We start from the raw sequence: 25000 nt of genomic DNA, 5'->3' as shown, positions 1-25000 counted from the left end.
ATTCCCAGGTGGTCTCCCATCCAAGTACTAACCAGGCCAAACCCTGCTTAGCTTCCGAGATCAGACGAGATCGGGCTTTCTCAGGGTAGTGTGACCGTAAGCCATTGCAGAGCTCTCATCAAGACTACTTATGCAACTTCATCTATGTTGGGTTTCAGATAACAAACTAGTAATGTATAACAAGACCATGGTAATGGAAGCAAGAGGGGAAAAGCTTACAGCACCTGGTATTCCCAGGTGGTCTCCCATCCAAGTACTAACCAGGCCAAACCCTGCTTAGCTTCCGAGATCAGACGAGATCGGGCGTTCTCAGGGTAGTGTGACCGTAAGCCATTGCAGAGCTCTCATCAAGACTACTTATGCAACTTCATCTATGTTGGGTTTCAGATAACAAACTAGTAATGTATAACAAGACCATGGTAATGGAAGCAAGAGGGGAAAAGCTTACAGCACCTGGTATTCCCAGGTGGTCTCCCATCCAAGTACTAACCAGGCCAAACCCTGCTTAGCTTCCGAGATCAGACGAGATCGGGCGTTCTCAGGGTAGTATGACCGTAAGCCATTGCAGAGCTCTCATCAAGACTACTTATGCAACTTCATCTATGTTGGGTTTCAGATAACAAACTAGTAATGTATAACAAGACCATGGTAATGGAAGCAAGAGGGGAAAAGCTTACAGCACCTGGAATTCCCAGGTGGTCTCCCATCCAAGTACTAACCAGGCCAAACCCTGCTTAGCTTCCGAGATCAGACGAGATCGGGCGTTCTCAGGGTAGTGTGACCGTAAGCCATTGCAGAGCTCTCATCAAGACTACTTATGCAACTTCATCTATGTTGGGTTTCAGATAACAAACTAGTAATGTATAACAAGACCATGGTAATGGAAGCAAGAGGGGAAAAGCTTACAGCACCTGGTATTCCCAGGTGGTCTCCCATCCAAGTACTAACCAGGCCAAACCCTGCTTAGCTTCCGAGATCAGACGAGATCGGGCGTTCTCAGGGTAGTGTGACCGTAAGCCATTGCAGAGCTCTCATCAAGACTACTTATGCAACTTCATCTATGTGGGGTTTCAGATAACAAACTAGTAATGGATAACAAGACCATGGTAATGGAAGCAAGAGGGGAAAAGCTTACAGCACCTGGTATTCCCAGGTGGTCTCCCATGCAAGTACTAACCAGGCCAAACCCTGCTTAGCTTCCGAGATCAGACGAGATCGGGCGTTCTCAGGGTAGTGTGACCGTAAGCCATTGCAGAGCTCTCATCAAGACTACTTATGCAACTTCATCTATGTTGGGTTTCAGATAACAAACTAGTAATGTATAACAAGACCATGGTAATGGAAGCAAGAGGGGAAAAGCTTACAGCACCTGGTATTCCCAGGTGGTCTCCCATCCAAGTACTAACCAGGCCAAACCCTGCTTAGCTTCCGAGATCAGACGAGATCGGGCGTTCTCAGGGTAGTGTGACCGTAAGCCATTGCAGAGCTCTCATCAAGACTACTTATGCAACTTCATCTATGTTGGGTTTCAGATAACAAACTAGTAATGTATAACAAGACCATGGTAATGGAAGCAAGAGGGGAAAAGCTTACAGCACCTGGTATTCCCAGGTGGTCTCCCATCCAAGTACTAACCAGGCCAAACCCTGCTTAGCTTCCGAGATCAGACGAGATCGGGCGTTCTCAGGGTAGTGTGACCGTAAGCCATTGCAGAGCTCTCATCAAGACTACTTATGCAACTTCATCTATGTTGGGTTTCAGATAACAAACTAGTAATGTATAACAAGACCATGGTAATGGAAGCAAGAGGGGAAAAGCTTACAGCACCTGGTATTCCCAGGTGGTCTCCCATCCAAGTACTAACCAGGCCAAACCCTGCTTAGCTTCCGAGATCAGACGAGATCGGGCGTTCTCAGGGTAGTGTGACCGTAAGCCATTGCAGAGCTCTCATCAAGACTACTTATGCAACTTCATCTATGTTGGGTTTCAGATAACAAACTAGTAATGTATAACAAGACCATGGTAATGGAAGCAAGAGGGGAAAAGCTTACAGCACCTGGTATTCCCAGGTGGTCTCCCATCCAAGTACTAACCAGGCCAAACCCTGCTTAGCTTCCGAGATCAGACGAGATCGGGCGTTCTCAGGGTAGTGTGACCGTAAGCCATTGCAGAGCTCTCATCAAGACTACTTATGCAACTTCATCTATGTTGGGTTTCAGATAACAAACTAGTAATGTATAACAAGACCATGGTAATGGAAGCAAGAGGGGAAAAGCTTACAGCACCTGGTATTCCCAGGTGGTCTCCCATCCAAGTACTAACCAGGCCAAACCCTGCTTAGCTTCCGAGATCAGACGAGATCGGGCGTTCTCAGGGTAGTGTGACCGTAAGCCATTGCAGAGCTCTCATCAAGACTACTTATGCAACTTCATCTATGTTGGGTTTCAGATAACAAACTAGTAATGTATAACAAGACCATGGTAATGGAAGCAAGAGGGGAAAAGCTTACAGCACCTGGTATTCCCAGGTGGTCTCCCATCCAAGTACTAACCAGGCCAAACCCTGCTTAGCTTCCGAGATCAGACGAGATCGGGCGTTCTCAGGGTAGTGTGACCGTAAGCCATTGCAGAGCTCTCATCAAGACTACTTATGCAACTTCATCTATGTTGGGTTTCAGATAACAAACTAGTAATGTATAACAAGACCATGGTAATGGAAGCAAGAGGGGAAAAGCTTACAGCACCTGGTATTCCCAGGTGGTCTCCCATCCAAGTACTAACCAGGCCAAACCCTGCTTAGCTTCCGAGATCAGACGAGATCGGGCGTTCTCAGGGTAGTGTGACCATAAGCCATTGCAGAGCTCTCATCAAGACTACTTATGCAACTTCATCTATGTTGGGTTTCAGATAACAAACTAGTAATGTATAACAAGACCATGGTAATGGAAGCAAGAGGGGAAAAGCTTACAGCACCTGGTATTCCCAGGTGGTCTCCCATCCAAGTACTAACCAGGCCAAACCCTGCTTAGCTTCCGAGATCAGACGAGATCGGGCGTTCTCAGGGTAGTGTGACCGTAAGCCATTGCAGAGCTCTCATCAAGACTACTTATGCAACTTCATCTATGTTGGGTTTCAGATAACAAACTAGTAATGTATAACAAGACCATGGTAATGGAAGCAAGAGGGGAAAAGCTTACAGCACCTGGTATTCCCAGGTGGTCTCCCATCCAAGTACTAACCAGGCCAAACCCTGCTTAGCTTCCGAGATCAGACGAGATCGGGCGTTCTCAGGGTAGTGTGACCGTAAGCCATTGCAGAGCTCTCATCAAGACTACTTATGCAACTTCATCTATGTTGGGTTTCAGATAACAAACTAGTAATGTATAACAAGACCATGGTAATGGAAGCAAGAAGGGAAAAGCTTACAGCACCTGGTATTCCCAGGTGGTCTCCCATCCAAGTACTAACCAGGCCAAACCCTGCTTAGCTTCCGAGATCAGACGAGATCGGGCGTTCTCAGGGTAGTGTGACCGTAAGCCATTGCAGAGCTCTCATCAAGACTACTTATGCGACTTCATCTATGTTGGGTTTCAGATAACAAACTAGTAATGTATAACAAGACCATGGTAATGGAAGCAAGAGGGGAAAAGCTTACAGCACCTGGTATTCCCAGGTGGTCTCCCATCCAATTACTAACCAGGCCAAACCCTGCTTAGCTTCCGAGATCAGACGAGATCGGGCGTTCTCAGGGTAGTGTGACCGTAAGCCATTGCAGAGCTCTCATCAAGACTACTTATGCAACTTCATCTATGTTGGGTTTCAGATAACAAACTAGTAATGTATAACAAGACCATGGTAATGGAAGCAAGAGGGGAAAAGCTTACAGCACCTGGTATTCCCAGGTGGTCTCCCATCCAAGTACTAACCAGGCCAAACCCTGCTTAGCTTCCGAGATCAGACGAGATCGGGCGTTCTCAGGGTAGTGTGACCGTAAGCCATTGCAGAGCTCTCATCAAGACTACTTATGCAACTTCATCTATGTTGGGTTTCAGATAACAAACTAGTAATGTATAACAAGACCATGGTAATGGAAGCAAGAGGGGAAAAGCTTACAGCACCTGGTATTCCCAGGTGGTCTCCCATCCAAGTACTAACCAGGCCAAACCCTGCTTAGCTTCCGAGATCAGACGAGATCGGGCGTTCTCAGGGTAGTGTGACCGTAAGCCATTGCAGAGCTCTCATCAAGACTACTTATGCAACTTCATCTATGTTGGGTTTCAGATAACAAACTAGTAATGTATAACAAGACCATGGTAATGGAAGCAAGAGGGGAAAAGCTTACAGCACCTGGTATTCCCAGGTGGTCTCCCATCCAAGTACTAACCAGGCCAAACCCTGCTTAGCTTCCGAGATCAGACGAGATCGGGCGTTCTCAGGGTAGTGTGACCGTAAGCCATTGCAGAGCTCTCATCAAGACTACTTATGCAACTTCATCTATGTTGGGTTTCAGATAACAAACTAGTAATGTATAACAAGACCATGGTAATGGAAGCAAGAGGGGAAAAGCTTACAGCACCTGGTATTCCCAGGTGGTCTCCCATCCAAGTACTAACCAGGCCAAACCCTGCTTAGCTTCTGAGATCAGACGAGATCGGGCGTTCTCAGGGTAGTGTGACCATAAGCCATTGCAGAGCTCTCATCAAGACTACTTATGCAACTTCATCTATGTTGGGTTTCAGATAACAAACTAGTAATGTATAACAAGACCATGGTAATGGAAGCAAGAGGGGAAAAGCTTACAGCACCTGGTATTCCCAGGTGGTCTCCCATCCAAGTACTAACCAGGCCAAACCCTGCTTAGCTTCCGAGATCAGACGAGATCGGGCGTTCTCAGGGTAGTGTGACCGTAAGCCATTGCAGAGCTCTCATCAAGACTACTTATGCAACTTCATCTATGTTGGGTTTCAGATAACAAACTAGTAATGTATAACAAGACCATGGTAATGGAAGCAAGAGGGGAAAAGCTTACAGCACCTGGTATTCCCAGGTGGTCTCCCATCCAAGTACTAACCAGGCCAAACCCTGCTTAGCTTCCGAGATCAGACGAGATCGGGCGTTCTCAGGGTAGTGTGACCGTAAGCCATTGCAGAGCTCTCATCAAGACTACTTATGCAACTTAATCTATGTTGGGTTTCAGATAACAAACTAGTAATGTATAACAAGACCATGGTAATGGAAGCAAGAGGGGAAAAGCTTACAGCACCTGGTATTCCCAGGTGGTCTCCCATCCAAGTACTAACCAGGCCAAACCCTGCTTAGCTTCCGAGATCAGACGAGATCGGGCGTTCTCAGGGTAGTGTGACCGTAAGCCATTGCAGAGCTCTCATCAAGACTACTTATGCAACTTCATCTATGTTGGGTTTCAGATAACAAACTAGTAATGTATAACAAGACCATGGTAATGGAAGCAAGAGGGGAAAAGCTTACAGCACATGGTATTCCCAGGTGGTCTCCCATCCAAGTACTAACCAGGCCAAACCCTGCTTAGCTTCCGAGATCAGACGAGATCGGGCGTTCTCAGGGTAGTGTGACCGTAAGCCATTGCATTGCTCTCATCAAGACTACTTATGCAACTTCATCTATGTTGGGTTTCAGATAACAAACTAGTAATGTATAACAAGACCATGGTAATGGAAGCAAGAGGGGAAAAGCTTACAGCACCTGGTATTCCCAGGTGGTCTCCCATCCAAGTACTAACCAGGCCAAACCCTGCTTAGCTTCCGAGATCAGACGAAATCGGGCGTTCTCAGGGTAGTGTGACCGTAAGCCATTGCAGAGCTCTCATCAAGACTACTTATGCAACTTCATCTATGTTGGGTTTCAGATAACAAACTAGTAATGTATAACAAGACCATGGTAATGGAAGCAAGAGGGGAAAAGCTTACAGCACCTGGTATTCCCAGGTGGTCTCCCATCCAAGTACTAACCAGGCCAAACCCTGTTTAGCTTCTGAGATCAGATGAGATCGGGCGTTCTCAGGGTAGTGTGACCGTAAGCCATTGCAGAGCTCTCATCAAGACTACTTATGCAACTTCATCTATGTTGGGTTTCAGATAACAAACTAGTAATGTATAACAAGACCATGGTAATGGAAGCAAGAGGGGAAAAGCTTACAGCACCTGGTATTCCCAGGTGGTCTCCCATCCAAGTACTAACCAGGCCAAACCCTGCTTAGCTTCCGAGATCAGACGAGATCGGGCGTTCTCAGGGTAGTGTGACCGTAAGCCATTCCAGCGCTCTCATCAAGACTACTTATGCAACTTAATCTATGTTGGGTTTCAGATAACAAACTAGTAATGTATAACAAGACCATGGTAATGGAAGCAAGAGGGGAAAAGCTTACAGCACCTGGTATTCCCAGGTGGTCTCCCATCCAAGTACTAACCAGGCCAAACCCTGCTTAGCTTCCGAGATCAGACGAGATCGGGCGTTCTCAGGGTAGTGTGACCGTAAGCCATTGCAGAGCTCTCATCAAGACTACTTATGCAACTTCATCTATGTTGGGTTTCAGATAACAAACTAGTAATGTATAACAAGACCATGGTAATGGAAGCAAGAGGGGAAAAGCTTACAGCACCTGGTATTCCCAGGTGGTCTCCCATCCAAGTACTAACCAGGCCAAACCCTGCTTAGCTTCCGAGATCAGACGAGATCGGGCGTTCTCAGGGTAGTGTGACCGTAAGCCATTGCAGAGCTCTCATCAAGACTACTTATGCAACTTCATCTATGTTGGGTTTCAGATAACAAACTAGTAATGTATAACAAGACCATGGTAATGGAAGCAAGAGGGGAAAAGCTTACAGCACCTGGTATTCCCAGGTGGTCTCTCATCCAAGTACTAACCAGGCCAAACCCTGCTTAGCTTCCGAGATCAGACGAGATCGGGCGTTCTCAGGGTAGTGTGACCGTGAGCCATTGCAGAGCTCTCATCAAGACTACTTATGCAACTTCATCTATGTTGGGTTTCAGATAACAAACTAGTAATGTATAACAAGACCATGGTAATGGAAGCAAGAGGGGAAAAGCTTACAGCACCTGGTATTCCCAGGTGGTCTCCCATCCAAGTACTAACCAGGCCAAACCCTGCTTAGCTTCCGAGATCAGACGAGATCGGGCGTTCTCAGGGTAGTGTGACCGTAAGCCATTGCAGAGCTCTCATCAAGACTACTTATGCAACTTCATCTATGTTGGGTTTCAGATAACAAACTAGTAATGTATAACAAGACCATGGTAATGGAAGCAAGAGGGGAAAAGCTTACAGCACATGGTATTCCCAGGTGGTCTCCCATCCAAGTACTAACCAGGCCAAACCCTGCTTAGCTTCCGAGATCAGACGAGATCGGGCGTTCTCAGGGTAGTGTGACCGTAAGCCATTGCAGAGCTCTCATCAAGACTACTTATGCAACTTCATCTATGTTGGGTTTCAGATAACAAACTAGTAATGTATAACAAGACCATGGTAATGGAAGCAAGAGGGGAAAAGCTTACAGCACCTGGTATTCCCAGGAGGTCTCCCATCCAAGTACTAACCAGGCCAAACCCTGCTTAGCTTCCGAGATCAGACGAGATCGGGCGTTCTCAGGGTAGTGTGACCGTAAGCCATTGCAGAGCTCTCATCAAGACTACTTATGCAACTTCATCTATGTTGGGTTTCAGATAACAAACTAGTAATGTATAACAAGACCATGGTAATGGAAGCAAGAGGGGAAAAGCTTACAGCACCTGGTATTCCCAGGTGGTCTCCCATCAAAGTACTTACCAGGCCAAACCCTGCTTAGCTTCCGAGATCAGACGAGATCGGGCGTTCTCAGGGTAGTGTGACCGTAAGCCATTGCAGAGCTCTCATCAAGACTACTTATGCAACTTCATCTATGTTGGGTTTCCGATAACAAACCAGTAATGTATAACAAGACCATGGTAATGGAAGCAAGAGGGGAAAAGCTTACAGCACCTGGTATTCCCAGGTGGTCTCCCATCCAAGTACTAACCAGGCCAAACCCTGCTTAGCTTCCGAGATCAGACGAGATCGGGCGTTCTCAGGGTAGTGTGACCGTAAGCCATTGCAGAGCTCTCATCAAGACTACTTATGCAACTTCATCTATGTTGGGTTTCAGATAACAAACTAGTAATGTATAACAAGACCATGGTAATGGAAGCAAGAGGGGGAAAGCTTACAGCACCTGGTATTCCCAGGTGGTCTCCCATCCAAGTACTTACCAGGCCAAACCCTGCTTAGCTTCCGAGATCAGACGAGATCGGGCGTTCTCAGGGTAGTGTGACCGAAAGCCATTGCAGAGCTCTCATCAAGACTACTTATGCAACTTCATCTATGTTGGGTTTCAGATAACAAACTAGTAATGTATAACAAGACCATGGTAATGGAAGCAAGAGGGGAAAAGCTTACAGCACCTGGTATTCCCAGGTGGTCTCCCATCCAAGTACTAACCAGGCCAAACCCTGCTTAGCTTCCGAGATCAGACGAGATCGGGCGTTCTCAGGGTAGTGTGACCGTAAGCCATTGCAGAGCTCTCATCAAGACTACTTATGCAACTTCATCTATGTTGGGTTTCAGATAACAAACTAGTAATGTATAACAAGACCATGGTAATGGAAGCAAGAGGGGAAAAGCTTACAGCACCTGGTATTCCCAGGTGGTCTCCCATCCAAGTACTAACCAGGCCAAACCCTGCTTAGCTTCCGAGATCAGACGAGATCGGGCGTTCTCAGGGTAGTGTGACCGTAAGCCATTGCAGAGCTCTCATCAAGACTACTTATGCAACTTCATCTATGTTGGGTTTCAGATAACAAACTAGTAATCTATAACAAGACCATGGTAATGGAAGCAAGAGGGGAAAAGCTTACAGCACCTGGTATTCCCAGGTGGTCTCCCATCCAAGTACTAATCAGGCCAAACCCTGCTTAGCTTCCGAGATCAGACGAGATCGGGCGTTCTCAGGGTAGTGTGACCGTAAGCCATTGCAGAGCTCTCATCAAGACTACTTATGCAACTTCATCTATGTTGGGTTTCAGATAACAAACTAGTAATGTATAACAAGACCATGGTAATGGAAGCAAGAGGGGAAAAGCTTACAGCACCTGGTATTCCCAGGTGGTCTCCCATCCAAGTACTAACCAGGCCAAACCCTGCTTAGCTTCCGAGATCAGACGAGATTGGGCGTTCTCAGGGTAGTGTGACCGTAAGCCATTGCAGAGCTCTCATCAAGACTACTTATGCAACTTCATCTATGTTGGGTTTCAGATAACAAACTAGTAATGTATAACAAGACCATGGTAATGGAAGCAAGAGGGGAAAAGCTTACAGCACCTGGTATTCCCAGGTGGTCTCCCATCCAAGTACTAACCAGGCCAAACCCTGCTTAGCTTCCGAGATCAGACGAGATCGGGCGTTCTCAGGGTAGTGTGACCGTAAGCCATTGCAGAACTCTCATCAAGACTACTGTTGGAAAAGCTTTCTGTTAGCTTTCCTGTTGAATGTTCGTTGATCCAGGGATTCAGTCGACACGGAGATTGAGAATGAACAAGTATGATTTTATTTCAGAATTCTGGAGAAGAACAATTACAGGCATGTATTCTAAGACGTTACCCCAGTTCTTCTGACCTTCGACATTTCTGACTCCATCCTTATACCCTTGGGTGACGTATACCCTTCTGTGACGTACCTTGTTGCTATGTGGCTTCTAATTTTTATGCTATCTTTCCAAATATGGTATATCATATTGTTTACTTCATTTTTCCAGACTTCTGAGGAACTTGAAAGTTGTCTTAACCTTTGCTTCTGAGAAATAGTAGGTGGTCAACTTCCCTTGCCAAGGTGACAAGGGAGAATCATTTCTCCCCTTTGCGACATGTCTTAAGGTCAACAAGGCACGGTTCCTCTTTAGTTCATACTCTGTTTTATTGATAATAATTTTGCTACATTCTACAGTCAGATTAATTAGTTCTACTAGACCTACAGTAAGATTAATTAGTTAGTATATTTTAACATAGCTTGAAGCTGCATGTATAATTTTGTTAGACGCAATCTTTAACTGTAAGGCTAGAAAATGTATGTTTTTACTGGTGTGTTAATCCGGCTCTCTTGTTGCTGACCTTTCCTAGAACGTAGGCGGAAAAGAGGAACTCCTCTAGAGCCCAGGAGTAAAAGAGGAACTCTTTTAGTCTGCTAGCCTCTGTAACCTCAAGATGTTTACCAGTAAGACGAGGAAGCGTGCTTTCTCGGTTGGGCCATTCAAATGTCAGAGACACACACACAAGTCATTGCTGTTTTAATATGAGAAGCATTTAGTGATTCAATTAATCAAATATAAAAATATGAAATGATTCAATTAATCAAGTATAAAAATATAAAATGTAAAATGTATACGTGTGGATTAGTGGCTAATTCTTGATTCAGTAATTAATGATTAGTAGAGTATAGATTTGTAGCTTTCATAGATCTATTTGTGTAATATATATTTTAGATTCATAGGTTAAGGCAAATATGTGTTTTAATCATTAGGTAAGCATTAGGTTAAGGTTTTAGCAAGCATGATTATCTTAAGCTAAGCTTGTTATTTTATAATCTTCCACAATTCCCCCTTTTGGCCTGTCCTAAGACAGGTCAACACTAAGCGTGAAGTCTCCGGAGCCCCCGTTGTCCTCTAGGCTATCCTCCAACAATGACATCATATATTCAGGTGGCCGTTGTTTGTCGTCAAACATTTTCACAATGGTACGCTCTATTAGGGTTCGTAAGCAAGGAATACAGCAGCATCCGCATGTTACTAAGATGGCCACAAATATTGCAAGAGCAGAGGCCAGTGATAAAAACACTGCCTTCCATTGGCCAAAAGTTCTATCTAACCAATTGGTAAGCGGATTGTCGATCCCTGTATTCTCTGTCATTTCCTTCGAGAGTGCCTTAAGGGCGTCTAACGCTTTAGTTACGGACCCATCTGGTGCAGTGTTGTTAGGAATGACGGTGCAGCACTCGGTTTTAGACTCAGTTCTAATCATGTGACATACCCCTCCTTTTTCTGCTAATAACATGTCCAGAGCTATCCTATTTTGAATGGTCATCAGGGACGTAGCGGACAATTGGGATGCTAAGCCTGATACCGCCAGACCAGTAATGTTAGCCAATCTCATTACCTGATAATTTACGTAATTAATTCTATCAACATTTTTATTGGGAGTAATCCATATTAAGATACTTTCAAATCCAGCTGAAACCTGGTCCACTAATTTATGTTCGTCTGGAACGCCCCTTGGAACCCCAATAGAGTCTATATATGTGGGTGTGTTTTTAGTAAGATCGAATGAAACGTCACGTCTACTTCTGGATCCTGGTAGTGTAGGTTTCCCTGTACTGGGACCAAATAGGGTAATTGGAGATAACAGTCTAACCATAGCACACAGGCCCTTGCTCCATATCGGGAGTCTCAGCAACAATGTGGAACCACCACAATAATAGTACAGTCCCGCCCTGGCCCAATCGCCAACCGAATTGTTAGATGTATCAGTAAAAATAGTATGACACCAAGATGATTGTATTTCCCCCAGAAGTTGAGGCGGATGGGTAACATTGCCCTTAGTGCATCTGAAGCAAGTAAAATTGCCAGTCTTCGGGACTTGGAAGGGACCTGAGCCTGTGTTATTAGGAATTACTGGAAAAATGGTTGAGAGCGTGGTGCAGTTAGGTGGAGTAGCCATACGAGTCAGTTGAATTAAACAGCCGAACCCTATCGGATCAGTTTTTGGATATAGTGGGGCCGTACTTAAATATAATGGGGGTCTAGCTTCTGCACATGCCACGCAGCCTTCCATCCCGGCCTCCCGAGCCTGACCCGCTATCCAGGTCAGCCACAAATTGTCATTACTGTACCCCATAGTTAGCCTTAGTATGTCCTCGGGTGTCCATGTCGAGTAGTCTGAACCTACCAATGTTGGTACTGCACCGTCAGGGGTAGTAGAGTTCTCGTTCGGTGGTGGGGTTGCCCCTGCTGTGGGCAAATGCTTTGGGGGTGTGTTTAACACTCTGACCTTTAACATACCTAATGGATCTGTTCCCGTAATTGATACCCCTAATGTCAAATAGATGGTAGTCTCACGCATATTGATCCAATGTATAGACAATGTGATTGGGTTTTGGACTCCGGATTTGTCTCGTTGTAGCCTGATACGCTTCAAATTAAAATACATGGTGTTGGATACCATCTCATAAATGCCATTAGACGAGCAACCAGCGGTGCTAAGGAAAACATTCGCAGAGTTTGGACATAGTTCGATAGTCTTGAGCCATTGTGCCTGTCCTGTCGCGCACTGTTCATTAGCGTATTTCGAGTAGCACAGATATATGGGATAGCCCTGCCATGTCAAATTCTTGCCCTTACAGTTAATTACCTCACATAGGTCGAAATTGTATGCTGTTTTAGTATTTATCACATATTCTATATTAAGTCCTTTAAACTTCTTCACACATGCGTTTTGGTTATCTGTTGAGCGTTTAGTCCTGTGAAAGTTATTATGACAAGAACGGGCCTTATTTGTGGTGTAGTTAGGTGTAGAGTTTGTAGCTGTCGTGCCATTGTTGTTACTAGTTGGTTCAGCCTTTCTCCGGATCGCTATTTCTACACAGATCATGCCAACCACCACTATTGCCACCACTATTACCAATAGTGCTTTCAACCATGTTGGAATCAATCCCATCTGTAGATTTAACCAGCTTAGTCTAGGTTCAGTTCTTCCCCCACCCCGTCGGCCATACCATGCCATAGCAAAAAACAAGTGTGTTCCCCCTAATGAGTAAATAGTTGATTATAGACCTATATGTATATGTGTAAAGGTGTAAAAGTTCAGTTCTTCAACTCCCCAGGGAGTCTCAAGGTGGTAGTTTAGATGGCGCAGGTGCAGGTTGGTGCCCTGGGTAGCACTGGTTGATCTGCGCTGGAGGCGAGGGGTAGACTGCCCTCAACGTGCCCCTGGCCTCAGGGGATTATTCTGCCCCTATGTTGGTTGAGGCCTCCTTTTCTGCCTCTTCTGATCGGGTTATCTTGACTTGTGGTTGATCAGCAGGCCGACACTGGGAGAGATGATACCAGGAGGTGCCTTTGCCGTCCAGCCGGACTGCGTGGCTTGTCCTCTCCGCCACCCGGAATGGGCCTGTCCACCTGGGTTCCGACCACTTCCGCTTTATGACTCTCAGGTATACCCACGGAGTTATGGCCAACTCGGGGGGGTTGTCCTCCTCTGGGGTCTGCTCCCGTGTGTTCTGTACCTGCACAGAAAAAGCTTCACATACAGCTTTTAACTTATTGAACACTCGTAACCTTGGTTGGCAGTGCCATGAGGTAGTTCTGATGGGGCTTTTAGTGCAGTCTGCGGCCCCGGGAATGCTACGCCTCTGACCAGCTCAAATGGGGAGAAGCCTGTGCTTCTGTTCACTGAACTCCTAATGCTGATCAGGGCAATTGGTAAGGCATCAAGCCAATTCATGCCTGTGGTCAGTTTAATTTTTGCTAGTTTGGCCTTCAAATTTTGATTCATCCGCTCCACCTGACCCTGTGAGGCGGGGTGATATACAGAACCATAGCTATGGCGCAAGCCCAACGCTTGCTCCACCCACTGCAGTGTTTTGCTGGTAAAATGCGACCCGTTATCTGAGTGGACTCTCCTAGGAAACCCGTGTTGTGGAATCCAGTGGTTGATCAACATTTTGCAAACTGAGCGAGCATCCTCCTTAAAGGTAGGAATTGCCTCAACCCACCCTGAGTACCTGTCTACCACTACCAAGAGGTACCGGTATTTTCTGATTTGATCAATCATATCCGTATAGTCAATCTGGATGTGCTCACCATGACAACTAGGCAGTGGAAACTTGCCTGGGGCTACCTTAAATGCTTTTGCTACATTTTGAGTGTGGCAAACTTGGCATTGACTGATGAAATCTACTGCCAGGGGCAGCATAAATGGGTGCCACCATTGTTTCAAATTCCTCATCATTTGCAGTTTTCCTACATGTGCTACAGTGTGTGCCTCTTCTAGGACTGCTCTGGCTAGTGACATAGGTAAGACTGGTCGCCCTGTTTTCGATACCCAAACTTGGCTATCTGAGCTTGCTCCCTTGGCTAACCACATTGACTTTTCCTCTGGGGTTGCTTTATCCTGAATCTGCCTCAGTTCGTCCCCTGTAGGTATCGGCTCCCAAGGGACATTTGAGTCCAATATCATCATGTTACCGGGCTCCGTATAACCAGCTGCCTTTTTTGCTGCTTTGTCTGCTGCATCATTTCCTCTGCTCACTAGGGTGTCCCCCTTTTGGTGTCCTTTGCATTTTACAATAGCTACCTTTGTAGGTTTGTGTATTGCAGCTTCTAGCTTCATCAGTTCTGACTGATGTTTTACAGGTTTCCCTGAGCTTGTTACATATCCTGCCGGTTTCCAGTGTGGAATGTCTACATGTGCTGCTGAAACTACCCACGCAGAATCGCTGTAAATAGTCACCTCTCTACCCTCAGCTAGTTCTAGTGCTGCAATTACTGCTAGCAACTCAGCTTTTTGTGCTGAAGGGTTTTGTTTTACCTCTTTTGCTGCTACAGTCCAGAACTCATCTGTTTCCCCTGTGGTTTCTTGAACCACCGCATATCCTGCCCTTATTTCACCTGTGTCTGCTCTGTACCCGCACCCATCAGTCCACAGGTTCCAGGAGCCTGGAATTGGTGTGGCTAGTAAGTCTGGTCTCACTTTTTCCTGTGTTGCTACCTTTTCTGCACACTCGTGAGGTGGACCTTCTAGCATTCCTTCTGCCATGTTGACTCCTTGGTGTGTGTATGTGATGTGTGGTGCTGTCAGAACTTTATGAATTCGTCTCTGTCTTAGAGGAGTGAGGGTGAACATCTGTGAGTTTATATATGCTACCACGCCATGTGTTGTTAGTATGTGCAGTGGGTATCCTGCTACCAGGTGTGCAGTTTTTTGAACGAGCTTCGTCAGTCCTGCTACATGTCTGGTGCATTGCGGTTGTCTTTTCTCAATCAAGTCAAGTGGGATGCTTAAATACATAAGTACTGCTCTCCCTTCCTCCTTTTTCTGAAAAAGTACACCATTAACCAATGTGTCTGTTTCAGAAACATCCAGAAAAAATGGAAGAGAGTAGTCAGGTCTAGATAGGTCAGCTGCAGTCGCTAAAGCTTGTTTTACAGCAATGAAAGCCTGCTCTGCTTCTACTGTCCAGGAAAGTACCCCACTAAGGTTTCTCATGCCCAAGGATTTCACCATGTCCCTCAGTGGTTGCGTTTGTCCTACAAAGTCAGGAATGTATTGTCTGCTGTAGCCAGCTAGGCCCAAAAATGTCAACATATCCCTAACCGTAATTGGTTTAGTGTGTGACAGAATTGTAGATCTGTGTGAGGCGGACATGCCTGTTGAGCCCTGTGTGACCACTCTCCCCAGAAAAGTTACCCGTGTTCTACAACATTGCAACTTACTCCTAGAGACTTTGTACCCTGCATTGGCCAAACATTCCAGCACTGCTTTTGTGGCGTTTAAGCACGTCTCTGGCGTTGTGCCGCCAACCAGTAAGTCATCGACATACTGAGAAAGAATGGAGCCTTCAGGAAGGTTACAAGAGTCCAAACTACGTCTAAGAGCTTGATTGAACAATCCCGGGCTCAGGGCAAAGCCCTGTGGCAATCTACTGTATCGATACTGAATACCCCTGTGTGTAAATGCACATACGTCCCTACAGTGCTCAGCCAATGGTACACAAAAGAAAGCATTAGCCAAATCGATACAAGTAAACCATTTCATGTCTGGACCTAGTTCTGATAGTGTTGTGTAAGGGTTTGGGACTGGTATGGTGCTAGTAGCTAGTGCCGCATTTATAGCTCTCAGATCATGTGCCATACGGTATTGACCAGGTTCTTTTTTAGGTACTGGCAAAATTGGAGTATTCCAATCGGATTGGCATTGCTCCAGTACCCCGGCCTGTAAGAGTGCCTGAATGGTTTTGTCCAATGAGGCCATAGCCTCCGGTTTGTGTCTATATTGTGGTACCCAAATTGGTTCAGGTGTGGCCATGTTAAATGATACCTGGGGCTGATCCACAAAACCTACATCATCTGGACCCTGTGACCACAAAACATCCGGTAGAGATTCCAGCATGGCAATGGAGTCTGGGTGGTCAGAATCTTCACAGCCATGATGGCGTGGCAGGAGCTGGTGCTCCATTGTAACAGTTTCAATGTTAGTAGCTCTGATGTGATATGTGTTTGTGCTTATGGAAAACATCACATCAGGGATCTGAGTTTGTACCCAATCTGTAGCCGCATTTGCACGTTTGACCATGGGTCCTAATTGCTTAGCCTCATGTTTAGGGTGTAGAGCCAGTGACATGTGTGGTGCTGCAGTCTCATCCATTTTGTACCAGCTGTACTGCTGTGGTGTCAAAGTAACAGGAGCTGCCACTCCTTCAGGACCACAATACAGGCCATTAGTTTGGACCTCCCACTGTGTATCTTGCAATTCAGATTGGAAGGTGTCATAATATGTAATGTCTCCCCCTACGTCATAGAACAGGGTAACGTGGTACGGGTCGGCAGGCGGGGCATAGGGTGCCAATGCTCTGATCCACGGTGCCCATTGCTGAAAGAGTTCAAGAGTTTGTGGTGTGTGGGGTTGGTCATCATTCAACAGTCCCCAGTATATGTCCACAGTCTCGTCTTGACCAGTCTGCAAGAGATACATGCCCTCGGTGTATCCAGAAAGTCTTATGCGTTGCTGCCCGCTTAGCCATGTCAGCGTCAGGCCATCAGGTGAACACAAAATGGAAACACCCATTTTCATCAATAAGTCTCTACCACAAATGTTCAGTGGTGCTTGAGGTGCAATCAGAAAGGAGTGTAAGACAGTCTGTATGTCGTTGTGCACCTGGAGTGGTTTGGTCTTTGGCAGTGAAGTTGAAGTCCCCGAGAAGCCCCTGACCTGCACGGATTGGTTGCTCATCATGTTGGCTGGTAGTGCAGTTGTCAATGTAGACCATGTAGCCCCGTATCCACCAGGAAAGGGATCTCAAGGGTACCGACGGTCAGTGACAGCATGGGTTCTGCCATTCCCATGCTGTGCTGGTGCTCCTCTGGGCCCCGTCATTGTCCACCCCAGGGCTCCATGCTGTATTGTCCAGCTGGAGGTTGTCCTGGTGCTGCATGGTGGTTGGGTGCCCAGTGGGTCTGGGTTGGTGGTGCCGCCGTGCCAAGTGCCACATGTTGATTGGGTGTCCATTGAGGCTGGAATGGTGGACGGTACGTGCCTTGTGCCGAATTCTGCATCGACATCCAATGGGGCTGGGTTGGAAGAGCAGTAGTGCACTGTGCTGCCCAATGATCAAATTTACCGCATCTGAAACAGGCACGTGAAACAGGTGGGCCTCTGCCACGCCCCCTTCCACGTCCCCGTCCCCTGTTCGCCACATAGGGTCCACTGTAATTGGATTGACCTTGATTAGAATTGGGTTGGGCCAAAGTTGGTTGTGGCAATTGCTGGGGTGGCAGATACTGCTGTTGAGTCTGTTGCACCGGTGGTGCAGCTTGCTGGACAACTGGCAGCATGGTGTCTGTTTTTGGTTTATTCTTAGAATCCTTCACATTTTTTCTAGCTTCTAGTAGCTGAGTTTTCAACAGTTCCAGTTCCATCTGGTTTTTCTGTTTGGCTGCCTCAACCTGCCTATCCTTGTGTTTATTCATATGGAATAGAATATGCCTCACCCATTGGTCATGAGGTTTATCTGGCCCCATATCTGGATCATCCTCAACCTTAACCTTAATGTAATTGGGTAGACCTGATAGAATAGCATTTCTCCACCACAACGCTGTTTGAGGCCTAGAAGGGTGGGTTCCAGCGCTGTTGGTCCAGTCTTCCACCGCCTTGCTGAGATGCTCACCCGGATTGGTCTGATAACTGGCACAGTGGCAGCAGCCCTGGTTGGCCACATGTGTCGCATGACATCAGATATGTTCTGGGAGTACAAATGAAATGGTTCACTGTTGGCAGCGGTTGTAATGAGGGCCTGTCGTTCTAGTTCAGCCACCTCCATGCTGGTGGTTGACCTATTAATTAAATTCCTAAAATCACCCAAAGCCAGGGTGAGTCCTCCCGTTAAGCTATCAAGCTTTCTCAACCAAGGGGCTGCCCCACTAGTGAGGGATGGAAGCTGATCAGCTATAGTTTGTGCATCTGTTAATGATAAAGGCACATATTTAGGGTTTCCATTGCCACTAGTTAGCAATGGAAGATTGTTTGCTGGTTGTTCCACATCAGGGAATCTGACAGGGGGTTTAGTATGTCTTGTTGACTGTCTCGGGACATGGTGGTCATCTTGTTCAACTGCGTCAGATAGCTGACGGCGTACCTGCATGGTGGTGTTAAGTAGGTCTCTTGATATGTCTAACAAAGCTCCCACCCTGTCAACCCTTTCATGTAGGGAATCAGTCTCAGTGGAGGTGTCCTCATCCTCACCGTCATAGTCCTCCTGCCTGCCGTCCCAATCATGTGTTTGTGTAAGTCTACTATCCTGTCGTCTGTCCCTATCCCGTTTGTCATGAACCTTGTATTCACGTCTGTTAGTAGCTGCACCTTTATGCTTGTCATGCCCATGTAAGTCTGTGTCATCTATTTCCCCATGTAACTCTGCTGTTATGTTAACCCTACCCCTAGGTGGCGGAATAGGCCCTGTAACGTCTAAGTCCATGTCCAAGTCAGAGTAAGTGGTCATGTTGCTCAGGGATTGGGCGTGGTCTGGACACTCATGCTGCTTGCGATTGCTAAAAGGATCAGTTGGTGTAGAGTCAACAAAAGGCTCTGCTGGCTGAGGTGCTGTAGCATTAATCCTCATTTGAGTAAGCTGTTCATTCAAATCAGCATATGTGTTGTGTGAGGAAGTGTTAGGATGTTCAATAGTGACTCTTCCTGAATTAATAGTAATGACTGGCAGCATGTGAGTAACTGGTGTATTTTTATCAGTCTGCTGAGGTGTGAATGGATTGCGTGGGCTGAGTGTGGTGTGGTATGGTGGGGGCGGAACTGCTGCTTCCTGTTGTGGCTTAGTAGTAGAGTCATTGAGTTCCTGGAGAGCAGTTTCAGAAGTGCTCTGCTCCGCTGGGGGAACTTCCTCCTTTGTGTGTGTAACCATCTCTGGCAAAATGCCCAAAAGGATTCCCCGCAGTACTTTCAGTTCTGCCAATTCACGCTCAGCAGTTTTCAATCTACGTCTCGCCCCTGCCCGTTTTAGTATGCTGACTGTACTGAAAGTCTTGCGCGCCTTTTTCACTGTGTCAGTTTTACAGATAAGCATATAGTTGAAAACACCCATTAGGGAGACACCCTCAGTTACACAGCCTCCCTCTTGTTCTCTGGTCCATGCCTCAACATTCAGTTTAAGGGTCTTAGCCAAAAGATCCTCCCTCTTTTTACTCCCAGTAAACTCCCCTACTGCGTTAGCTAAACCTGCAATCTGACCTGCAAGAGATTTCCACTGCCAATTGCCTGGGCCGAATTTATTATCAAATTCTATACCAGGGTCTATATTTGCCATGTTTTGATCAAGACTGGACTCACCTGTTTTGGTCTTTAGTTCTACTGATCAACTCAAGCGTGTTTTGTTAGCACCGTTAGGTTTCCACACGCGAGGATTTTCGAACTAGTTGTCCAAACGAAGCTCCAAGTCAGACAATCAGCACATAAGCAAAGGAAACAGAAAAAGAACAAGAAATTCCGATTAGGATCTCTATATTTACACTTTATATTTAACAAAAATGTATAGGAAGGTATGGTGGGTTTAATACGGATTGCACTATATCAGGAACTATCACTCCGGTACAGGAGGAGTCAATGATGAGTCCCCTCTCAATTGGCGTAGCAAAGTAGGTAGTTATCAAAAATATAGCCACCTGATGTTCCTGAACACGTGCAGAATAAATCACTGTACTATTTGGAGCAAGAGACAAATGTTCAACTATTCCCTGTATCTGGCTCTCAGTAGGTGTATGAATCACATCTTCTTCTTTGTAAATAATGGCATAATTCAATATATCCTGTTTAAAAATGGGGTTTGTTTCTACAAACCATGCCCATTCCTCAATCATTATGCATTGTACTGTATGCCATATCACTGTGTACAAAAAATTATTCCCAACAATACTCAAATGTAACAAAAGAGGAGATGCACTATGTCAAAACCAAACAACAATTTTGCTACTAAAGTAGCAACAAAAACAACGCAACCCCTTTTACTGTGTCTATTCAGTCACCATCTCATCACTATCGCTGCTGCTATCAGTACTGTCACTGCTGTCACTCCCCAGAAAATGAATGGTCGAGAAAGGTGGGTTTAACACAGACTGAACATCACTGTCAATCATTAATACTGACTCACACGTTGAGTATACCGCAATGCCGTTCGGATGGTCAACTGCGAAGAATGTAGTAATTTTAAAAAGGGCGTCCTTTCCCACCGTTAACCGCACAGAGTGAATTATTCTACTTGTAGGAAGAAGCTGCAAATTCTGAGTAATTAGAAAACGTTCCTGTGGGGTGCATACAGTACTTGAACCATCTGTACTATCAATCAAAGCATTTTCTCTTATCTCAGGGCGGATAATGTCATGGCCATCTAACACCCATACCCAGTGTTCAGTCATTATCAGTTAAACAAGTAAATTACACCCATTGTTCTGTAGAATTGTTAAGTATACTCCAACTATCCTATTTATTTTATATATGTATATATTTTATTATTATGTTATTTAACCCCCTGCGCGCACAAATCACATACAACAATTAAATCAACAATTAACACTTGCTTTACCTTAGTTGTACAATACCAATAGCATGTATTTTTATTTTGTTTTTCTTATTTTTATTTAAACTACATACTCTTTCCTACTTTCCTGCTCCTGAGCAGAAAACACTACTGCAGAGTATTTCAGTGCTCGCTCTTTAAACTAAAAACTTAAAATAAAGAAAATAAAAAAGTTTTAAAAATCTCCCAGCAGTTTGTATAACTGTCTGGGTTTAAGGTGGACCACACCTCGGGATGACCCCGTCTTTTCCCAGCAATTATCCCACCTTGATCAGAAGTGGGGGGGGACGCCACCCTCCCGGTCCTTTATTTTATTTAGAATTAACCACTTTCAAGGAACACCACGTCCTAGCCTTTAATCTAACCCAATATGGGCAGATTCGGGTACGCCACCACCCTAGTTTCAATAGCACTGTTATCCTTTTTTATCCTTTAATACCGGTTTCCTTAACATAAAATAGAAGAAAGAGAAGAAGAAAAAAAATTCTAGTTGTTCAATCCAATTTACCAGGACGTTAGCCTACTGGAACCCATCACTCATTCTGTATGTTTTACATAGCCAATATGCAGATTTTTAATAAAAAAGGCAATCTGCTCACCTGTTTAGGATGGGCCCAGAAGAGTGATGAAGTCTGTCAGCTGGTCCTCGCCGGCCGAAACCCTGGATCACGTCGGATGGTCACCAAAATGTTGGAAAAGCTTTCTGTTAGCTTTCCTGTTGAATGTTCGTTGATCCAGGGATTCAGTCGACACGGAGATTGAGAATGAACAAGTATGATTTTATTTCAGAATTCTGGAGAAGAACAATTACAGGCATGTATTCTAAGACGTTACCCCAGTTCTTCTGACCTTCGACATTTCTGACTCCATCCTTATACCCTTGGGTGACGTATACCCTTCTGTGACGTACCTTGTTGCTAGGTGGCTTCTAATTTTTATGCTATCTTTCCAAATATGGTATATCATATTGTTTACTTCATTTTTCCAGACTTCTGAGGAACTTGAAAGTTGTCTTAACCTTTGCTTCTGAGAAATAGTAGGTGGTCAACTTCCCTTGCCAAGGTGACAAGGGAGAATCATTTCTCCCCTTTGCGACATGTCTTAAGGTCAACAAGGCACGGTTCCTCTTTAGTTCATACTCTGTTTTATTGATAATAATTTTGCTACATTCTACAGTCAGATTAATTAGTTCTACTAGACCTACAGTAAGATTAATTAGTTAGTATATTTTAACATAGCTTGAAGCTGCATGTATAATTTTGTTAGACGCAATCTTTAACTGTAAGGCTAGAAAATGTATGTTTTTACTGGTGTGTTAATCCGGCTCTCTTGTTGCTGACCTTTCCTAGAACGTAGGCGGAAAAGAGGAACTCCTCTAGAGCCCAGGAGTAAAAGAGGAACTCTTTTAGTCTGCTAGCCTCTGTAACCTCAAGATGTTTACCAGTAAGACGAGGAAGCGTGCTTTCTCGGTTGGGCCATTCAAATGTCAGAGACACACACACAAGTCATTGCTGTTTTAATATGAGAAGCATTTAGTGATTCAATTAATCAAATATAAAAATATGAAATGATTCAATTAATCAAGTATAAAAATATAAAATGTAAAATGTATACGTGTGGATTAGTGGCTAATTCTTGATTCAGTAATTAATGATTAGTAGAGTATAGATTTGTAGCTTTCATAGATCTATTTGTGTAATATATATTTTAGATTCATAGGTTAAGGCAAATATGTGTTTTAATCATTAGGTAAGCATTAGGTTAAGGTTTTAGCAAGCATGATTATCTTAAGCTAAGCTTGTTATTTTATAATCTTCCACACTACTTATGCAACTTCATCTATGTTGGGTTTCAGATAACAAACAAGTAATGTATAACAAGACCATGGTAATGGAAGCAAGAGGGGAAAAGCTTACAGCACCTGGTATTCCCAGGTGGTCTCCCATCCAAGTACTAACCAGGCCAAACCCTGCTTAGCTTCCGAGATCAGACGAGATCGGGCGTTCTCAGGGTAGTGTGACAGTAAGCCATTGTAGAGCTCTCATCAAGACTACTTATGCAACTTCATCTATGTTGGGTTTCAGATAACAAACTAGTAATGTATAACAAGACCATGGTAATGGAAGCAAGAGGGGAAAAGCTTACAGCACCTGGTATTCCCAGGTGGTCTCCCATCCAAGTACTAACCAGGCCAAACCCTGCTTAGCTTCCGAGATCAGACGAGATCGGGCGTTCTCAGGGTAGTGTGACCGTAAGCCATTGCAGAGCTCTCATCAAGACTACTTATGCAACTTCATCTATGTTGGGTTTCAGATAACAAACTAGTAATGTATAACAAGACCATGGTAATGGAAGCAAGAGGGGAAAAGCTTACAGCACCTGGTATTCCCAGGTGGTCTCCCATCCAAGTACTAACCAGGCCAAACCCTGCTTAGCTTCCGAGATCAGACGAGATCGGGCGTTCTCAGGGTAGTGTGACCGTAAGCCATTGCAGAGCTCTCATCAAGACTACTTATGCAACTTCATCTATGTTGGGTTTCAGATAACAAACTAGTAATGTATAACAAGACCATGGTAATTGAAGCAAAAGGGGAAAAGCTTACAGCACCTGGTATTCCCAGGTGGTCTCCCATCCAAGTACTAACCAGGCCAAACCCTGCTTAGCTTCCGAGATCAGACGAGATCGGGCGTTCTCAGGGTAGTGTGACCGTAAGCCATTGCAGAGCTCTCATCAAGACTACTTATGCAACTTCATCTATGTTGGGTTTCAGATAACAAACTAGTAATGTATAACAAGACCATGGTAATGGAAGCAAGAGGGGAAAAGCTTACAGCACCTGGTATTCCCAGGTGGTCTCCCATCCAAGTACTAACCAGGCCAAACCCTGCTTAGCTTCCGAGATCAGACGAGATCGGGCGTTCTCAGGGTAGTGTGACCGTAAGCCATTGCAGAGCTCTCATCAAGACTACTTATGCAACTTCATCTATGTTGGGTTTCAGATAACAAACTAGTAATGTATAACAAGACCATGGTAATGGAAGCAAGAGGGGAAAAGCTTACAGCACCTGGTATTCCCAGGTGGTCTCCCATCCAAGTACTAACCAGGCCAAACCCTGCTTAGCTTCCGAGATCAGACGAGATCGGGCGTTCTCAGGGTAGTGTGACAGTAAGCCATTGTAGAGCTCTCATCAAGACTACTTATGCAACTTCATCTATGTTGGGTTTCAGATAACAAACTAGTAATGTATAACAAGACCATGGTAATGGAAGCAAAAGGGGAAAAGCTTACAGCACCTGGTATTCCCAGGTGGTCTCCCATCCAAGTACTAACCAGGCCAAACCCTGCTTAGCTTCCGAGATCAGACGAGATCGGGCGTTCTCAGGGTAGTGTGACCGTAAGCCATTGCAGAGCTCTCATCAAGACTACTTATGCAACTTCATCTATGTTGGGTTTCAGATAACAAACTAGTAATGTATAACTAGACCATGGTAATGGAAGCAAGAGGGGAAAAGCTTACAGCACCTGGTATTCCCAGGTGGTCTCCCATCCAAGTACTAACCAGGCCAAACCCTGCTTAGCTTCCGAGATCAGACGAGCTCGGGCGTTCTCAGGGTAGTGTGACCGTAAGCCATTGCAGAGCTCTCATCAAGACTACTTATGCAACTTCATCTATGTTGGGTTTCAGATAACAAACTAGTAATGTATAACAAGACCATGGTAATGGAAGCAAGAGGGGAAAAGCTTACAGCACCTGGTATTCCCAGGTGGTCTCCCATCCAAGTACTAACCAGGCCAAACCCTGCTTAGCTTCCGAGATCAGACGAGATCGGGCGTTCTCAGGGTAGTGTGACCGTAAGCCATTGCAGAGCTCTCATCAAGACTACTTATGCAACTTCATCTATGTTGGGTTTCAGATAACAAACTAGTAATGTATAACAAGACCATGGTAATGGAAGCAAGAGGGGAAAAGTTTACAGCACCTGGTATTCCCAGGTGGTCTCCCATCCAAGTACTAACCAGGCCAAACCCTGCTTAGCTTCCGAGATCAGACGAGATCGAGCGTTCTCAGGGTAGTGTGACCGTAAGCC

General features: G+C 45.3%; 1 protein-coding gene and 52 non-coding genes across 53 annotated transcripts in view; all 53 read right to left on the bottom strand.

Annotated features, from left to right (window-relative positions):
• The window catches only part of LOC125792134 (5S ribosomal RNA), a 119-nt gene extending 17 nt beyond the window's left edge, over positions 1–102 (bottom strand). Inside the window, exon 1 of the ribosomal RNA XR_007431866.1 lies at positions 1–102. This exon is cut by the window's left edge and continues 17 nt beyond it. This is a non-coding gene — a ribosomal RNA (5S ribosomal RNA).
• A 110-nt stretch (positions 103–212) lies between these two features.
• LOC125792812 (5S ribosomal RNA) lies at positions 213–331 on the bottom strand. Its single transcript, XR_007432403.1, has one exon. It is a non-coding gene; the product is annotated as a 5S ribosomal RNA (ribosomal RNA).
• Positions 332–441: 110 nt separating this feature from the next.
• On the bottom strand, positions 442–560 carry LOC125791915 (5S ribosomal RNA). The gene has a single exon (XR_007431647.1). It is a non-coding gene; the product is annotated as a 5S ribosomal RNA (ribosomal RNA).
• Positions 561–670: 110 nt separating this feature from the next.
• LOC125791603 (5S ribosomal RNA) lies at positions 671–789 on the bottom strand. Its single transcript, XR_007431329.1, has one exon. It is a non-coding gene; the product is annotated as a 5S ribosomal RNA (ribosomal RNA).
• A 110-nt stretch (positions 790–899) lies between these two features.
• LOC125792811 (5S ribosomal RNA) lies at positions 900–1018 on the bottom strand. The gene has a single exon (XR_007432402.1). It is a non-coding gene; the product is annotated as a 5S ribosomal RNA (ribosomal RNA).
• Positions 1019–1128: 110 nt separating this feature from the next.
• LOC125791879 (5S ribosomal RNA) lies at positions 1129–1247 on the bottom strand. The gene has a single exon (XR_007431611.1). It is a non-coding gene; the product is annotated as a 5S ribosomal RNA (ribosomal RNA).
• Positions 1248–1357: 110 nt separating this feature from the next.
• LOC125792810 (5S ribosomal RNA) lies at positions 1358–1476 on the bottom strand. The gene has a single exon (XR_007432401.1). It is a non-coding gene; the product is annotated as a 5S ribosomal RNA (ribosomal RNA).
• Positions 1477–1586: 110 nt separating this feature from the next.
• LOC125792809 (5S ribosomal RNA) lies at positions 1587–1705 on the bottom strand. Its single transcript, XR_007432400.1, has one exon. It is a non-coding gene; the product is annotated as a 5S ribosomal RNA (ribosomal RNA).
• Positions 1706–1815: 110 nt separating this feature from the next.
• Positions 1816–1934, bottom strand: LOC125792808 (5S ribosomal RNA). The gene has a single exon (XR_007432399.1). It is a non-coding gene; the product is annotated as a 5S ribosomal RNA (ribosomal RNA).
• A 110-nt stretch (positions 1935–2044) lies between these two features.
• On the bottom strand, positions 2045–2163 carry LOC125792807 (5S ribosomal RNA). The gene has a single exon (XR_007432398.1). It is a non-coding gene; the product is annotated as a 5S ribosomal RNA (ribosomal RNA).
• Positions 2164–2273: 110 nt separating this feature from the next.
• LOC125792805 (5S ribosomal RNA) lies at positions 2274–2392 on the bottom strand. The gene has a single exon (XR_007432396.1). It is a non-coding gene; the product is annotated as a 5S ribosomal RNA (ribosomal RNA).
• Positions 2393–2502: 110 nt separating this feature from the next.
• LOC125792804 (5S ribosomal RNA) lies at positions 2503–2621 on the bottom strand. Its single transcript, XR_007432395.1, has one exon. It is a non-coding gene; the product is annotated as a 5S ribosomal RNA (ribosomal RNA).
• A 110-nt stretch (positions 2622–2731) lies between these two features.
• Positions 2732–2850, bottom strand: LOC125791723 (5S ribosomal RNA). The gene has a single exon (XR_007431455.1). It is a non-coding gene; the product is annotated as a 5S ribosomal RNA (ribosomal RNA).
• Positions 2851–2960: 110 nt separating this feature from the next.
• On the bottom strand, positions 2961–3079 carry LOC125792803 (5S ribosomal RNA). Its single transcript, XR_007432394.1, has one exon. It is a non-coding gene; the product is annotated as a 5S ribosomal RNA (ribosomal RNA).
• Positions 3080–3189: 110 nt separating this feature from the next.
• On the bottom strand, positions 3190–3308 carry LOC125792802 (5S ribosomal RNA). The gene has a single exon (XR_007432393.1). It is a non-coding gene; the product is annotated as a 5S ribosomal RNA (ribosomal RNA).
• A 110-nt stretch (positions 3309–3418) lies between these two features.
• LOC125792801 (5S ribosomal RNA) lies at positions 3419–3537 on the bottom strand. Its single transcript, XR_007432392.1, has one exon. It is a non-coding gene; the product is annotated as a 5S ribosomal RNA (ribosomal RNA).
• Positions 3538–3647: 110 nt separating this feature from the next.
• On the bottom strand, positions 3648–3766 carry LOC125792259 (5S ribosomal RNA). Its single transcript, XR_007431991.1, has one exon. It is a non-coding gene; the product is annotated as a 5S ribosomal RNA (ribosomal RNA).
• Positions 3767–3876: 110 nt separating this feature from the next.
• On the bottom strand, positions 3877–3995 carry LOC125792800 (5S ribosomal RNA). Its single transcript, XR_007432391.1, has one exon. It is a non-coding gene; the product is annotated as a 5S ribosomal RNA (ribosomal RNA).
• A 110-nt stretch (positions 3996–4105) lies between these two features.
• On the bottom strand, positions 4106–4224 carry LOC125792792 (5S ribosomal RNA). Its single transcript, XR_007432390.1, has one exon. It is a non-coding gene; the product is annotated as a 5S ribosomal RNA (ribosomal RNA).
• A 110-nt stretch (positions 4225–4334) lies between these two features.
• LOC125792781 (5S ribosomal RNA) lies at positions 4335–4453 on the bottom strand. The gene has a single exon (XR_007432389.1). It is a non-coding gene; the product is annotated as a 5S ribosomal RNA (ribosomal RNA).
• A 110-nt stretch (positions 4454–4563) lies between these two features.
• Positions 4564–4682, bottom strand: LOC125792372 (5S ribosomal RNA). Its single transcript, XR_007432104.1, has one exon. It is a non-coding gene; the product is annotated as a 5S ribosomal RNA (ribosomal RNA).
• A 110-nt stretch (positions 4683–4792) lies between these two features.
• On the bottom strand, positions 4793–4911 carry LOC125792770 (5S ribosomal RNA). Its single transcript, XR_007432388.1, has one exon. It is a non-coding gene; the product is annotated as a 5S ribosomal RNA (ribosomal RNA).
• A 110-nt stretch (positions 4912–5021) lies between these two features.
• LOC125792759 (5S ribosomal RNA) lies at positions 5022–5140 on the bottom strand. The gene has a single exon (XR_007432387.1). It is a non-coding gene; the product is annotated as a 5S ribosomal RNA (ribosomal RNA).
• Positions 5141–5250: 110 nt separating this feature from the next.
• Positions 5251–5369, bottom strand: LOC125792747 (5S ribosomal RNA). The gene has a single exon (XR_007432385.1). It is a non-coding gene; the product is annotated as a 5S ribosomal RNA (ribosomal RNA).
• Positions 5370–5479: 110 nt separating this feature from the next.
• On the bottom strand, positions 5480–5598 carry LOC125792255 (5S ribosomal RNA). Its single transcript, XR_007431987.1, has one exon. It is a non-coding gene; the product is annotated as a 5S ribosomal RNA (ribosomal RNA).
• Positions 5599–5708: 110 nt separating this feature from the next.
• Positions 5709–5827, bottom strand: LOC125791894 (5S ribosomal RNA). The gene has a single exon (XR_007431626.1). It is a non-coding gene; the product is annotated as a 5S ribosomal RNA (ribosomal RNA).
• A 110-nt stretch (positions 5828–5937) lies between these two features.
• On the bottom strand, positions 5938–6056 carry LOC125792247 (5S ribosomal RNA). Its single transcript, XR_007431979.1, has one exon. It is a non-coding gene; the product is annotated as a 5S ribosomal RNA (ribosomal RNA).
• Positions 6057–6166: 110 nt separating this feature from the next.
• On the bottom strand, positions 6167–6285 carry LOC125792736 (5S ribosomal RNA). Its single transcript, XR_007432384.1, has one exon. It is a non-coding gene; the product is annotated as a 5S ribosomal RNA (ribosomal RNA).
• A 110-nt stretch (positions 6286–6395) lies between these two features.
• Positions 6396–6514, bottom strand: LOC125792725 (5S ribosomal RNA). The gene has a single exon (XR_007432383.1). It is a non-coding gene; the product is annotated as a 5S ribosomal RNA (ribosomal RNA).
• Positions 6515–6624: 110 nt separating this feature from the next.
• Positions 6625–6743, bottom strand: LOC125792714 (5S ribosomal RNA). Its single transcript, XR_007432382.1, has one exon. It is a non-coding gene; the product is annotated as a 5S ribosomal RNA (ribosomal RNA).
• A 110-nt stretch (positions 6744–6853) lies between these two features.
• LOC125792580 (5S ribosomal RNA) lies at positions 6854–6972 on the bottom strand. The gene has a single exon (XR_007432312.1). It is a non-coding gene; the product is annotated as a 5S ribosomal RNA (ribosomal RNA).
• A 110-nt stretch (positions 6973–7082) lies between these two features.
• On the bottom strand, positions 7083–7201 carry LOC125792702 (5S ribosomal RNA). Its single transcript, XR_007432380.1, has one exon. It is a non-coding gene; the product is annotated as a 5S ribosomal RNA (ribosomal RNA).
• A 110-nt stretch (positions 7202–7311) lies between these two features.
• Positions 7312–7430, bottom strand: LOC125792253 (5S ribosomal RNA). The gene has a single exon (XR_007431985.1). It is a non-coding gene; the product is annotated as a 5S ribosomal RNA (ribosomal RNA).
• Positions 7431–7540: 110 nt separating this feature from the next.
• Positions 7541–7659, bottom strand: LOC125793017 (5S ribosomal RNA). Its single transcript, XR_007432608.1, has one exon. It is a non-coding gene; the product is annotated as a 5S ribosomal RNA (ribosomal RNA).
• Positions 7660–7769: 110 nt separating this feature from the next.
• LOC125791797 (5S ribosomal RNA) lies at positions 7770–7888 on the bottom strand. The gene has a single exon (XR_007431529.1). It is a non-coding gene; the product is annotated as a 5S ribosomal RNA (ribosomal RNA).
• A 110-nt stretch (positions 7889–7998) lies between these two features.
• LOC125792691 (5S ribosomal RNA) lies at positions 7999–8117 on the bottom strand. The gene has a single exon (XR_007432379.1). It is a non-coding gene; the product is annotated as a 5S ribosomal RNA (ribosomal RNA).
• A 110-nt stretch (positions 8118–8227) lies between these two features.
• LOC125792158 (5S ribosomal RNA) lies at positions 8228–8346 on the bottom strand. Its single transcript, XR_007431890.1, has one exon. It is a non-coding gene; the product is annotated as a 5S ribosomal RNA (ribosomal RNA).
• Positions 8347–8456: 110 nt separating this feature from the next.
• LOC125792679 (5S ribosomal RNA) lies at positions 8457–8575 on the bottom strand. The gene has a single exon (XR_007432378.1). It is a non-coding gene; the product is annotated as a 5S ribosomal RNA (ribosomal RNA).
• Positions 8576–8685: 110 nt separating this feature from the next.
• On the bottom strand, positions 8686–8804 carry LOC125792668 (5S ribosomal RNA). The gene has a single exon (XR_007432377.1). It is a non-coding gene; the product is annotated as a 5S ribosomal RNA (ribosomal RNA).
• Positions 8805–8914: 110 nt separating this feature from the next.
• LOC125791686 (5S ribosomal RNA) lies at positions 8915–9033 on the bottom strand. The gene has a single exon (XR_007431418.1). It is a non-coding gene; the product is annotated as a 5S ribosomal RNA (ribosomal RNA).
• Positions 9034–9143: 110 nt separating this feature from the next.
• Positions 9144–9262, bottom strand: LOC125792299 (5S ribosomal RNA). The gene has a single exon (XR_007432031.1). It is a non-coding gene; the product is annotated as a 5S ribosomal RNA (ribosomal RNA).
• Positions 9263–9372: 110 nt separating this feature from the next.
• Positions 9373–9491, bottom strand: LOC125792656 (5S ribosomal RNA). Its single transcript, XR_007432375.1, has one exon. It is a non-coding gene; the product is annotated as a 5S ribosomal RNA (ribosomal RNA).
• Positions 9492–13126: 3635 nt separating this feature from the next.
• Positions 13127–17412, bottom strand: LOC125790784 (uncharacterized). Its single transcript, XM_049473265.1, has 2 exons — positions 13379–17412; positions 13127–13335 (listed from the first exon to the last, which is right to left on the bottom strand). The coding sequence occupies exons 1-2, from the start codon at positions 17061–17063 to the stop codon at positions 13127–13129; spliced, it is 3894 nt and encodes a 1297-aa protein (XP_049329222.1). The 5' UTR covers positions 17064–17412.
• A 5407-nt stretch (positions 17413–22819) lies between these two features.
• On the bottom strand, positions 22820–22938 carry LOC125791962 (5S ribosomal RNA). The gene has a single exon (XR_007431694.1). It is a non-coding gene; the product is annotated as a 5S ribosomal RNA (ribosomal RNA).
• Positions 22939–23048: 110 nt separating this feature from the next.
• On the bottom strand, positions 23049–23167 carry LOC125792645 (5S ribosomal RNA). The gene has a single exon (XR_007432364.1). It is a non-coding gene; the product is annotated as a 5S ribosomal RNA (ribosomal RNA).
• A 110-nt stretch (positions 23168–23277) lies between these two features.
• LOC125792633 (5S ribosomal RNA) lies at positions 23278–23396 on the bottom strand. The gene has a single exon (XR_007432352.1). It is a non-coding gene; the product is annotated as a 5S ribosomal RNA (ribosomal RNA).
• A 110-nt stretch (positions 23397–23506) lies between these two features.
• On the bottom strand, positions 23507–23625 carry LOC125792622 (5S ribosomal RNA). Its single transcript, XR_007432343.1, has one exon. It is a non-coding gene; the product is annotated as a 5S ribosomal RNA (ribosomal RNA).
• Positions 23626–23735: 110 nt separating this feature from the next.
• Positions 23736–23854, bottom strand: LOC125792611 (5S ribosomal RNA). The gene has a single exon (XR_007432338.1). It is a non-coding gene; the product is annotated as a 5S ribosomal RNA (ribosomal RNA).
• A 110-nt stretch (positions 23855–23964) lies between these two features.
• Positions 23965–24083, bottom strand: LOC125791961 (5S ribosomal RNA). The gene has a single exon (XR_007431693.1). It is a non-coding gene; the product is annotated as a 5S ribosomal RNA (ribosomal RNA).
• A 110-nt stretch (positions 24084–24193) lies between these two features.
• LOC125792600 (5S ribosomal RNA) lies at positions 24194–24312 on the bottom strand. Its single transcript, XR_007432332.1, has one exon. It is a non-coding gene; the product is annotated as a 5S ribosomal RNA (ribosomal RNA).
• A 110-nt stretch (positions 24313–24422) lies between these two features.
• LOC125792194 (5S ribosomal RNA) lies at positions 24423–24541 on the bottom strand. The gene has a single exon (XR_007431926.1). It is a non-coding gene; the product is annotated as a 5S ribosomal RNA (ribosomal RNA).
• Positions 24542–24651: 110 nt separating this feature from the next.
• Positions 24652–24770, bottom strand: LOC125792589 (5S ribosomal RNA). The gene has a single exon (XR_007432321.1). It is a non-coding gene; the product is annotated as a 5S ribosomal RNA (ribosomal RNA).
• Positions 24771–24880: 110 nt separating this feature from the next.
• LOC125792325 (5S ribosomal RNA) lies at positions 24881–24999 on the bottom strand. The gene has a single exon (XR_007432057.1). It is a non-coding gene; the product is annotated as a 5S ribosomal RNA (ribosomal RNA).
• Between the last annotated feature and the right edge of the window lies 1 nt (position 25000).

The sequence above is a fragment of the Astyanax mexicanus genome, unplaced genomic scaffold (genome assembly GCF_023375975.1).
Source record: "Astyanax mexicanus isolate ESR-SI-001 unplaced genomic scaffold, AstMex3_surface scaffold_36, whole genome shotgun sequence".
NCBI classification, from domain to species: domain Eukaryota; kingdom Metazoa; phylum Chordata; class Actinopteri; order Characiformes; family Acestrorhamphidae; genus Astyanax; species Astyanax mexicanus.
Note: the sequence above shows the minus strand (reverse complement) of the source record. Positions and strands in the feature narration are given on the sequence as shown.